Source organism: Monodelphis domestica, chromosome 3, assembly GCF_027887165.1.
Source record: "Monodelphis domestica isolate mMonDom1 chromosome 3, mMonDom1.pri, whole genome shotgun sequence".
Lineage (NCBI taxonomy): Eukaryota > Metazoa > Chordata > Mammalia > Didelphimorphia > Didelphidae > Monodelphis > Monodelphis domestica.
In genome coordinates, this window is record NC_077229.1 from 20789917 (window position 1) to 20803006 (window position 13090).

A 13090-nucleotide genomic window follows, 5' to 3' on the forward strand; every position below is an offset into this window, starting at 1 on the left:
GAAGCTTTTTTTCACTTTCTTAATTTTTTTTGTTCATGTCCTTACACAAAAGGATAAATATGGGAAAATGTTTTACATGATTGCACATGTAAAATCTATAACAGATTGCTTACCATATGACCAGGATGGGGGTAGAAGGAGAGAATTTGAAGCTCAAAATTCTTTTTAAAATATTAGAAACTGGTTTTACATGTAATTGGAGGAAATTAAATTAAATTTTAAAAAGAATAATTAGGAAAAATGGGAACTAGGAACAGCAACTCAGTGTTCAATAAACTCTAGAAAGCAAAATATTGTGAAAGGAATTCTTTTTCAATAAAAATTTCAGTGAAAACTGGAAAGCAGTCTGGCAGAAAAAAGGCACCTTACACTATATAATACTTTCAAATGGAAAAATGGTCTAAATAAAAAAGGTTATAACACAAAACAATTAGATAATGAAGGGTCATATCATTCTCAAACTTGGGTAGGCATTAGGCAAGTGATGACAAGGAGATAGCCAAGATGATCCACCAATGTATTGATAATGTCAAGAGAAATCCAAGAAAGCCTTTAGAACTGTGGGGGGAACCGACATGGTGAACATAATGGAGGACATTAATGAAAGTCACACAGAATAGGCAGTCATAGATGAATTGAAATCTTCTGGAACTGGGTGCATCTTTAAAACTTCCTAACTGGGGCAGTCTCACCCTTTTTTTCCTGCTATGTCCAGGGAGGAAGGATTCTTTCATTCACAACAGGTAACACTATGAAGTAAAGTGGAGGAAAGGCATGAGGGACACCTTTTGCTTTCCCCAGGCCACATGACCCTGAAAAAATAGGGTTTGGGTTTTTTTGAGCCCCAGAACTCAAGTTTAATAATTCCAAAGGCAAACAAATTCTGCAAGCAACCTGGAAAAGAACTAGATGTGAAGAAAAGGAAATTCTGCACCCACCAGAAAAAAAACAAGAGAAAATATAATGATATGCTCTGAAAAACAAAGGACTTAAGACACAGTCCAGGGAGACTTACTCCTCAAATCTGAGCCTAACTATAAATGAAGATGGACTTCAACTTAAAAAATAAAAATGAGGCATTTGAAACATTCCTAGGAAGAGACTAAGCCTAAAGAAATTATTCACTTTTCAAATAACTTAGACAACAGAAATATAAGAAGGATGATTAAGTACATTAATTACCACCAACAAATTAACAACAGAGAAGCCATTCAAAGATTTCTTTCTAAATATATACGAGAAGACAAGGGTGAAAGCAGAAGTCAAATATAATACCTGAAATGTTTTTATCTAAACCTCACACATACTGACTACAAGTGAATCAAGGATTTTTGTGGGACCAAATTACAGAATGGGAGGGCACATAAAAAGGTGAGGGGGGGAGGAGGAAGAAGAGAGGAATAATCTAGTCAAAAAGCTAACAATGAGAGGAAAATAACTACGGTAATCACTCAGGAAGAGAACCTTTAAGAGAAGGTAAAAAGAGGAATTCGAAAAAAGGAGAAAGGGAAAAATCTGCTCCAGTGGGAGGAGGTCATCATCACTGATGATGAATGCTCTTATGGGAAAAGAGATATTTGCTATAAAAAGGAGATAGAGATACCACAATAGGTATGATCTGCATGGATCAGGTACTTAAAGATCACCCACACATCCTGCCTCAAGAATGGAATCAGGACATATGATACCCAGTGGAATCGCGCGTCGGCTATGGAATAGGTGGGTGGGTGGGGGGAGAAAATGATCTTTGTATCCAATGAATAATGCTTGGAAATGACCAAATAAAATAATGTCAATTAAAAAAAAAGAAGAATGGAATCAGGGTTCTTGGGAGCAACTGACACCCCATGCTGGAAGGGCACAGACCCTGGTCAGAGATTTCCAGGCAAATGGAGGCAGGGTGGAATGACTTAAGAGAAGGAAGAAATTTAAGACCAAACAAGAGATAGAGAACATTACAAAATGTAAAATGATTTCGATTACATCAAATTAAAAAGGTTTTGAACAAACAAAACCAATGCAACCCAAAATAGAAGGAAAGTAACAAATTGGGGAAAATTTTATAATAAAACTCTCGAACAAAAGTTTAATTTCCCAAATATGTAAGGAACTAAGTCAAACTTACAAATAATCAAGCAATTCCCCAATCAACAAATGGTCAAGGGATATGATTAGGCAGTTCTCAGATGAAGAAATCAAAACTATCAATAATCACATGAAAAAGTATTCTAAATTCTTCTAATTAGAGAAATATAAATAAAAACAACTCTGAGGTACCACCTTATTTACCTAGTTGACTGGTAAATATGGCAGCAAAGGAAAGTGACAAATGTTGGAGGGGATGTGCCAAAATTGGGACCTAATACACTGCTGGCAGAGTTGTAAATTGATCCAACCATTCTGGAAGGCAATTTGGAATTATGCCCAAAGGGATTTAAAAGAATGCCTGCCCTTTGATTCAGCCATAGCACTGCTGGGTTTGTACCCCAAAGAGATAACAAGGAAAACGACATACAAAAATATTCATGGCTGCGCTCTTTGTGGTGGCAAAAAAATTGGAAAATGGGGGGGGGTGTCTATTAATTGGGGAATGGCTGAAAAAATTGGGGTATATGTTGGTTATGGAATACTATTGTGCCCAAAGTAATAATGAACTGGAGGGATTCCATGTGAACTGGGAAGACCTCCAGAAACTAATGTGGAGTGAAATGAGCAGAACCAGGAGAACTTTGGACACAGAAAATGAAACGCTGTGTGGTACAATCAAACATAACAGACTTTTTCTACTAGTAGCAATGCAATGACCCAGGACTGAAGAACTTATGAGAAAGAACACTAGCCACATCCAGAGAAAGAACTGTGGGAGAAGAAACACAGAGGAAAAACATATGATTGATCTCATGGTTTGATGGGGATATGATTGGGGTTTTGGCATTAAAAGATCACTATTGCAAATATGAGTAATAGGGAACTAGATTTTGAACAATGATACATGTATAACCCAGTGGAATTGCTTATCAGTTCAGGGAGGGGGTAGAGAAGAGAGGAAGGAAAAATCATTAACCATGGGAAAATATCCTAAATAAATAATTTTTTAAAAATGGATGTTAAAGAAATTGTTTTTACATGTAATAGGAAGAAAATAAAATATTACTAAAAGTGCTTTTTAAAAAGGAGGAAAGAAGATTCCACTTGACTACTTAAATGAGAGGGGGAAAGGACAAGAATTAGATCACTAGGTAAAAGTAAGGAAAAAAAGTTTAAAAAATCTTGCAAAACTATGAAATAGGAAGGGGGAAGTATGACAAAGAAAGGACCAGGGCCAGTGGGAATAAGGTTGCTTTAACATTAATTAAGCTTAAATAATTAAAGAAATGTAGTACCATATTTATGGTGGGTGTCCTAAAATGTAAACCTAATTCATAACTTTAAATGTGGGATTAAACAATACAATAAAACAAAAAAAAACCTGAGAGATTGGATAAGAAAACAAAACCCCACAACCTATTGCTTATAATAACTATTTAAAAAACAAAGACATACAAAGAATAATGAGAGACTGGGTGTTGTGGGGGTCAGGAAGGGGGAGGAATTTACTGTGCATCAAGAGAATCCAAAAAAGCAGGAGTGGCAATCGTTATCAAAGAAAAAATAAACATTAAAACATAAAAAGGATAAACAAGGAAATTAGATTATATTGAAAGGAACTATTGACAATGAACCAATATTAAACTTAATATGCTCTAAATGCTTTGGCATTTAAATTCATGAAGGAAACTTTAACTGAGTTACAAGAAGGTTTTTGTTAACAAAAAGTGACTTCTCTCAGTTTTGGATGTCTAACAAAAGATAAACAAAAGGGAAAATGTAAAACTGAGCAGATTGATGGAAACATCAGAATTAAAAGACTTATAACATCTTCTAAATAGGACTGCAAAATTTCTCAGTACCACATAAATTTTTTGCAAAAACTGACCACCTGATTGAGCATAGAGATATTGCAAAGTAATGTAAAAAGGGGGGGGGAGTAAATATATTACTTACAATCCATAATGCAGTTTAAAAAAAAGAGTTATGCAAGCACAAAGACACAGATCCAAATGGAAGCTTAACAATAATGGGTCAAAGAACAAATCACAGTGTCAACTGGGTTTTGGGGAACCCCAAATTATGCCCCTGTCTCCGGAGAACTCATCCCTAGGAAATCCCAGACCTGACCGTTTCAGACTGAAGACAGACCTTAAAAGTACTTAATGATCCTAGTTTAGGTGGGACTAGTAGATGCAGTCAAATGTTAAGTACCCTTTTTGTTCTAGACGTTTCCCCCATTGTATCAGAGATCCATCCCCAAAAGACTAACACTTGTGCAAGAACCATTCCTTTTAAAGGGGCTGCTGGGTAGCACGATGGATTGAGAGCCAGGCCTAGAGACAGGAGGTCCTGGGTTCAAAAATGACCTCAGATACTTCCTTGCTATGTGACTCAGGGTGAATCACTTAACCCCCATTGCCTAACCTTTACCACTCTTCTGCTTTGGAACTACTACATAGAATTGATTCTCAGGTGGAAGGTAAGGGTTTAAAAAGAAAAAAAAACCCATCCTTTTAGTATTTATTGTGGTAGACCATTCCCTGATACCCCAGCCTCTGGCCACAGCCTCTTACCCAAGCCCTCTTACAACTTGTCTGTGTTGTGTTTGATGTGCTTAATTCCCCCAAATATATATCAGATCCCTAGGTTTTATTGTTCTTCAAAGAATCATCTTGCACATGATTCTCACAGAGATACTGTTCCAGAGTCCCAGAGCCCTTGACTTTGTGTGGTTTTTAGGTGCTTGACTGTGTGGCAGCCGAATATTGAACACTATCTCTTTCCTGATTAAAGACTTGGTTTTGCTGACTACAGTTCTGTGTTTTTCCAAGTTGACAACAGAAACAATAATTATGTGACAGAAAATGATACTGAATAAACAAGCTAAAATTTCTGGGATCCAGTTAAAAAGTCTTTGGGGAGATTAGCTGCCTACAAATATACAGAAGAATCAATCATGAGCATTTCAAAAACTAGAAAGCCAGCAAATAAATAAAAAATAAATAAACACAAGGCAAGGTGAGGAAGAAGAGATAAAATGAAACCTCTTCCCCCATAAAAAATTATAGACATTACATATGGAACTAAAAGAATCTCAAACTGAAAAACCTTTAGCCAATCTGATTTTCTAAAAGAGAACAGAAAACCAAATCAACAAATTAGCAAATAAGCAAAATAAAATCATAATAAAACTGTCATTCTATTGGCCAGACCTTATCCAAAGTTTTTTCAACATAGTAGAACCAGCCAGATGGCCTTTGAGAACCCAGACTTATTTGACACCATGAGACATCAGAGTAGGACTAGATAGAAATTTCAAAAGCAGATATTGAAGAAAACAGGTTAATAATGTCTAATCTACATTTTAATATGAATAATAAATTCACATTCTAAAGTTCTCATTGGGAAAGCCACTCTTTTGAACAGGGATGAACACTGATGCTGAAGTACGGTAAACCCCTAGAAATAGGAACTCAGCCATGGCCTAGAAGTAGAGTTGGGAAGAGTTGAGAGTCTGATGGACTACCTCCTAATTAGCCATTTACCAATTAAAGATGTCTTGGAATGTTCAAGTGAAGGGATGAATAATCTGCTCTTAAAACTGTATTTATAGATCTGCCTGGAGGAGCTTCTGTGTCTTTGGTTGTTGTTCTTGCTGTTTGGGTTGTTTGGCTGTTGAAGGGACCAATGGTCTGTCAATTTATTGGGTTTTTTTTCTAACCTAGTCAATAAAAAAGTCTCTCAAAATAATTTTAATTGTTTAATTCAACTGCCTCTCAAAACCATTTCTAAAGTCCAAAGACAAATAGAAACCACTGATCATACTTATAAATTTACAAAGGCTGAAACCATGGGTTTTATTTAGCATTACACCATTCATCCTCCTGAATTCAAATCCAGTCTCAGACACTAGCTGTGTGACCCTGGAAAAGTCACTTCACTCTGCTGGCCTCAGTTTCCTCATCTATAAATTAAGTAGAAGGAAATGGCAATCTCTCCAGGTTTTCTGCCAAGTTTCTTCTGCTAAGAAAAACCCAAATGGGGTCACAAAGAGTCAGACACAACTGAATAAATCCTGTATATGGTTTGTTCATACAAGGTTGTTTGTATGTTCTTTGTAAATCCAGTTCTTGGCCCAGTGCTTTGCATATAGCAGGAGCTCCAAAAATGGTATTGGCTGACTGCCTGCCTATTCTGAAAAGTCTCCTAAAAAGATTTCACAGGCCTCTTCTCAACTCTGAGAATCCTAGAAAAATCTTCCTGATGTCTGATTTGAAATCCCCTTAAAGCAATGAGAGTTAATTCTCTATATTCATGAAAGTAGAACTGTAAATCTGCCATTTATAAATAAAATTTTGAAAAATAATTAAAATTTCCCACTTCTAGTTAAAATATCTAATAAAAGAAACATATCAGGTATACCTAGGTAGCATAGTGGATAGAGACTGACTGTTCCAGGCCTGGAGCTTAGAAGACCTGAGTTTAAATCTGGTCTCAAACATTTCTTAGTTTTGTGATCCTGGACAAGTCATTTAACCATTTAACTTCAATTACTTAAGCCCTTGCTGCTCTTGTCTTAGAATTGGTACTAAGACAGAAGATAAGGGTTTTTAAAAAACCTATCTAAAAGGCTTTCTTATATGACCAATTTGATAACATTCCAATAGTACTTCTCTCTGAACGGAAACGGTCTTTTCCAAATATGATTGCATACTCCTTGAGGCCTGGAATTGTCTATTTTTCTTTTTTTTCCTTAGCACTCTACCCTCCATAGGACCTCGTATAGGACCACAGCACTGATACACATTTGGCAAATGGAAATAAAGGAAGCGTCTTGAGTCCTTTCTTACACTAACACTGCCTTCGTCATCCTCTTCATCACAGTCTAGGCCTTGGTGGGAGATCTCAGTAATGCTATTCTCCTGAAGAATATTGCTGCCCAAATTCATCATCCGCTGGCTCTCAGTCATGATTTTCACCTTTACATTGTGAAAATGAGTGGAAACAAAGCCTAGCTTCAAGCTGACAGGATTTCCCTCAAACAGGAAAGTTTGGGCACTCTCCCCTTCCTTAAAACCAGGGGGCTGGTATTCATTTGGTGTCACTGCAAAGAGAAATGAGAAAGCATGAATGGAGTAGGTATGGGGACATGGTAGGTCGTTCACCTTAACCAGAGACAGTCTGCTGCCACAGACATGGCTCCTAAGTGCTCATGGAACCCTAACAGGAAAGGCAATGGTCTACAGAGCTCTCCACGTACCTTCATTGTAGTAGAAGAGTTTCATGGTCAGTGTAATGTCATTGGGAAGAGGTCCAAGATTCTGCATCAGCAGATACAATTTGCGGATGAGAAGGATGCTCGCTTTCTTTATTTCCTCACTAGTTGTCCCACTCTCAAAGCTGGTAGTAGAGCTATAACGAGAGTAGAAGAGCAACAGGGATATTCTCAGAAACATGAAATATCGGCATTCTCGTCCAAGAGGAGTGGCCATTCATGCCAAAGGACAAAGAATGTATAAGAAAGACATTGGGCTGTGATATGGAGGTAATTATTCCTCTCCTTTCCCACCCAGCTGCCCTCATCTTTGATTTCTTTGACTTCTCTACAATACCCGCTTTGCCCCTTTTCAGCTTTCTCTTGGGTGATGTCTTCTCTTCTTAGATTACAAGCTCCTGGCAGGGCATTGCCTTTCATTTCTGCATTTGTGTCCCTAACACTTAGCAGAGTGTCTAGCACATACTAGGCATTTGATAAACATTTATTGACTTCTTTCAATAGCTAGGACCCATACACATTGTAGAATGATTTTTAAACATTTTATTTCTATGTACCAACAGGATGCCTATTGAGAGTCTATGCTGTGACCGGCCAGGACTCTGCACTGTTAGAAAGAACCCCACACCTGTGAAGTCCAAAATGCATTGTAGTGTAGAAGTGACTGTGAGCAAGCGGAAACAACCTCAGGCTAGGAATCTGGGGCTCTGGGCTCTAGTTCTGCTTCACTAATTAGTTTCTTTGGATTCCAGCTTCCTTAGCCATAAAATAAAGGCATTGGATTGGATGACTTTGAGGTCTCTTCTATTGTTAAATGCCAGGATTCTATGACATCACTCCAGGGTTTCCTCCTTGAATTATGTTAAGACTTATACAGTATATAACCAAGGCAATTCCTGCCAGAAATGGCCCTCCAGGAGCCACTGAAAATGTCAAACTCCATCCTTATGAAACTTGGCAACCTGACAAGGTTACACCTCTCATCCATGATTCACCTTCAGGACCACTGAGAAAGAACGATAAGAACTAGCTCTTCACTGCATTTCTCTATGAATTACATTCTTCTAATGGAAGAGTGAATAATGCCAATGTAAGCAAGTAGTGACCAAATTCAAATTAGGACCCCTGTTTCCAGAAAATTACCATTAAGCCCTAATTTTCACTTGAATACGACTGCTTCACTGATTACATCAGCACAAGATCAGTGAATTTCAGGGTTCGAAGGCACCTTGGAAAGGTGCTGACTCATGTATCCCTTCTAAAACATTTCTGATCAACATCCAATCTCTGCTCATCCACTTCTGTCATTGATAAACACTAAAAGAATCAAAGTAAGGTTTACCCCACATTGGGAGTATCTCTATACTTCTAAATTGGACTTCATGGCCTCTGTGGTGCTTTCCAATTCTGCCCAGATCCTATACTTCAGAGAACATAATCTTCGGAGGTCGAGAAAATAGCTGAAGAGATCACAGATCCAACTAAGTATACAATCTAAATAATTATTGTTGTTTAGAACAAGTGTGTGTGTGTGTGTCATATTATCAATACAGTTAAACAATTATTTTATTGAATGCTTACAGGATGTTCACAGTGCTTCTGAATGCACTGTGGGGAGTAAAAAGGGATGTGTATAACTTGCCCCTTGTTCTCAAAGAACTTCTATTTGTTTCAGTCTTATCTGTTTCTTAACTTGATTTTAGGATTTCAGGTGTAGTGGTGCCTCCCCAGTGGAGCATGCCCACAGTCCTCATTCTTCCATTCAGGCAATCCCCTGGAAGTCTGGGGGAAGAGAACCCCTGACTGCATCTCTGGGGATCTTCTCTCAGCGTAGACTGCAACTCCTCTATGATTTAGTAGATGGCAATTTTGAATGGCTATGAATGAAAAATTCATCATCCTGTGGGCATCCTTCTAGGTTAGTAATCTTTCCAACTTGGGAAGACCTTTCACAGATCATGGTCTGTGTGCAGTCTTCAAGAACTATGACATGACGAAACCCTGGAGGATGCAAAGGGAGAATGTCTCTCCTGGATCTCACCTCATCCCTGTCAGGTGTCAACCCTTCTGGGAATGATAATATTTGAGGCTGATTACAATGGCTTTAATTACATTTTGAAAATGAGAATTTACCTGACAAAATCCATTTTGGGTCCTTCCTTTGTGTATTGGAATTTGAACTGGTACAATTCAGTGACTTTCTGGAAATGTCAAAAGAAACAGAGGGAGAGATTACTTCAGAAAAGATCTGCAGAATCCTATCAGATTGTCTAGAAGGCCCACTTTCCTCAGAATAATGTTTTAAAATGCACAAAACAAAAGGGATGCTATTACAAAAGAAACCAGTTCTATTGAAATACCAGTATAGAAATATGAAACAAGCAAGCACACAGGTTCTCAGGTGAAGAGGCCTGCTTTAGAGAAAAGCTCCCCACTCTGTGGTGGGTCTGGAGGAGAACATGGTTCTGGGAATCCCCATAGTGAGGCAACCACAGATGGGCATCACTTCAGCAACGAAACTAACAGCATCACAAAACCATAGAAGTATTTGTCTCCTCTGTTAGAATGGAAGATCTCTGCAAGTTAGGGATTGATTTCATTTCTCACTTTTGTTTCTCCATCTCTATCATGAATCCTAGCAGGCACTTAATAAATACTCATCACTTGGTTATTTATTGGCTATCTACCATGAGTGCTGACTAAGTTTTTACACTTATGTTTGTTTCACAGTATTATCTGATTTGGAAATAATGGGTTCCAGCCTAGAAAACATGAGAAAGAAGGGAAAAGGAAACTGGAGACTTTTCTGGGCTGTATTATGGGTTAGGCCAAATGGTGGTTTTTGCATTCTAGTCCTACCCTCTCTCAATACAGTAAATTCTGTAGACAGACAGCATCAAAATTTTGGAAGCAAATATTTGCTTCAATTAGATTCCAGAGGATAGCGCAGTGGATAGAGCTTCAGGCCTGGAGTTCAGAGGAACTGGGTTCAGATTTGACCTTAGACCCTTCCTAGTTGTGTGACCCTGGGCAAGTCATTTCACCCCAACTGCCTAGCCCTTAGTACTCTTCTGCTTTAGAACTGATGCTTAAAGGAAAAAGTTTTTAAAAATCAGATTCCATAATATTTTCAATATGCCCTATTTCTACTGAAAAAAATGTCCACATCCCCCAGTTTCTTAATACTAGGAAGTATAATAATACTTAAAGGTTGGGAATGGTGGACCAGGGACAAGAGAGCTGTCCTGTCTATTGGTTTGAGCATCCTACTATATTCAGGAACAGTACTTGGCATCATGTCTTTTGGTTCCCAACCAATTGCTAGATCTTCTATGCCTTAGTGTCTCCAGATAATTAAAACGTTGCTTATATGATTTACTATCTGCCTTCTTTTTAACAGTGAAGGATAAAATTAGGTTGCTATGAGCCCAAACCCTAAGATCTGCCATCTAGCTATACTGTTTGCTTTTTATGTCTGTGAATTTGGCTTTTTTTAAAAACACAAAAGAAAGGCAATATTGACTCCTGTTTAATTTCCTTTTTATTAGATTCAGTCCTACTATACTAGCTTCTCCTATTTTAAAAACCCATTATCCAGTATATTAGTTATTCCTCCTAGGTTGTAAATTTAAATTAGTGTATTATCAAGGGTAGCTAGGTGGCACAGTGGATACTGCACTGAGCTTGGAGGTAGGAAGTCCTGAGTCCAAAACAGAAACTTCCTGGCTGTGTGAGTCTGGGTAAGTCACTTCACTTCTGTTTGCCTTAATCTCCTGGAGAAGGAAATGGCAAACCACTACAGTATTTTTGTCAAGAAAAGCTCATGGACAATATGGTACCAGAAGAGTCCAACGCAACAGAACAGTGGAACAGCAACAATAATAACGAGGATTATGCAGTCTTAAGCCCTAGCAATGCCCAACCTTGGGGGCCAACAATCTCCAATTGCTCCAAAATACTTCTCTGGGGACATAAATGAGAGTTCTCACCACATTCCCTTCTGAGAACAGGCTGGCTGCCTTTTCCCTGAAAGCATACCTTCCTCTTTATTGTCCATTCATAGGAAACTTTGCTGCCTACTTTAGAAGATATTCCTTTCGTTTTTCACCATTACTATTAACTCAACATTTCACTACCCTAAACCCCGGGTTTTAAACTGAGCACTCATCATATATTAGAAACATGATCACCACTGTTGAAGGAAACCACTGCCTGACTCAGTGACAATCAGAAAGTTGGGGGCTGGAAAATTCCCCACCAAAACTGCAAAAACAAAACTTGTGAAATGAACCGACACATAAAGGTACTTGTGCAAACCCATTTTTTTTTGCCCCTGCCAAAATGAATGCATGGCATCTTGCAGACCAAGGGTTTGGCCCCGTGCTGTTTCAGATAATGATCAATGAGTTGGCAAGGTGGCTGGCTGCAGGTTGGCAGGGCAAACTAACACCTCCCTACATGTCAGCTCCAGGATTGGCAAAGATGAACAACTTCCCTTAGGAGAATCAGGAAGGCTCACTCACAGGGGGACCCAAAGCCTTCTCCTCAAACCCAAAATGGGGTTGGAGAGGCATGACTGGAAATCAATTCCCATGAAAATGATCTGTAGTCTTAGAGAGCTGCCTGGGGAGCTAAGATCTGAACTGACTTGCCCAGGTCAAATACACTTACCAAGTATGTGAATAAGGCAGGACTAGAACTCGAGCCCTAATGATTCCACAATGACCTTCTATCCACTATACCACTATACAACTGTCTGGCACCTTCTGTCTTAGAATCAACACTTACTAAGGATTGGTTCCAAGGCAGAAGAGCAATAAGGGCTAGCCAGTGGGGGGGGGGGGTAAGTGACTTGCCCAGGGTCACCCAGCTAGGAAGTGTCTGAGGCCAGATTTGAACTAGGTCCTTCCAACTCCAGGCCTGGCTTTCTATCTACTGAACCACTTAAAAGCACATACTATGTGCTCAGCTAGATGCTGAGCCAAGCAGCACTTTACCAACATTATCTTTTTTGATTCTCACTTGAGATGACAGAGGTTAAGTTACTTGCCCAGAATCACACAACTAATAATGTCTGAGTCTAGATTTGAACTCGGGTTTTCCTGTCTCTAGAATCAGCCACCAGCTGTCTCTAAGTAAAATCATTCATTCTCTTTTATTCAGGAAGTTTACTACCATGGACTATGCCAGGAAATCGAAGGCACAAAAACCTCAGAAATATTTGTAACTGAACTTGGGGAAGGGGTTAGGGGCAGCAAAAACATAGGAGTAAATTATGTGCCCACTGAGTGGAGAATAGCTGAACAAATTCTGTTGTTTGAATTAAAAGAATATTATTGTGGTAGAAGAAATGACACATATAAAGAATTAAGAGAAAGAATCATAGGATGGCCTATAAGAACTGATGAAGAGCAAAAAAACATTGAGCCCAGTATGGATACTGACTACAATAATGCAAGCCAGAATAGCACTGAGGAAGCCAGGACCTAATTACAATGAATGGCTTTGATGTGAAAACATACTTCCCTCCTCCCAGTAGAGGTGGGGAACTATGGGTACAGAATGCAGCATATGCTGTTAAATTGTTGCTTTATTATTTTTCTTTGTTACAAGGGAATGTTTTCAGTGTAAGGGCAGGTGGATAAAAGGTAATGGCTGGCAAGGGAAGAAAAAAATGTAAAGAAAAGTACAAGAAAATGATAGGATTCAGGCAATAAGGAAACA

The 13090-nt window shown here is 38.6% G+C and overlaps 1 protein-coding gene across 8 annotated transcripts in view; it reads right to left on the reverse strand.

The window, feature by feature from the left end:
* HORMAD2 (HORMA domain containing 2) overlaps positions 1-13090 on the reverse strand; it is a 133403-nt gene that overhangs the window by 95009 nt on the left and 25304 nt on the right. For all 8 annotated transcript variants that reach the window (XR_466152.3, XM_007490543.3, XM_056821506.1 and 5 more), the window contains 3 exons: positions 9500-9567; positions 7352-7503; positions 6942-7195 (listed from right to left, as the gene is read on the reverse strand). Coding sequence is in view for 7 of the 8 variants with exons in the window: in XM_007490543.3 (XP_007490605.2) it covers positions 6942-7195; positions 7352-7503; positions 9500-9567 (474 nt within the window). In the remaining variant the exon portion in view is untranslated. The remainder of the gene's footprint in view (positions 1-6941; positions 7196-7351; positions 7504-9499; positions 9568-13090) is intronic.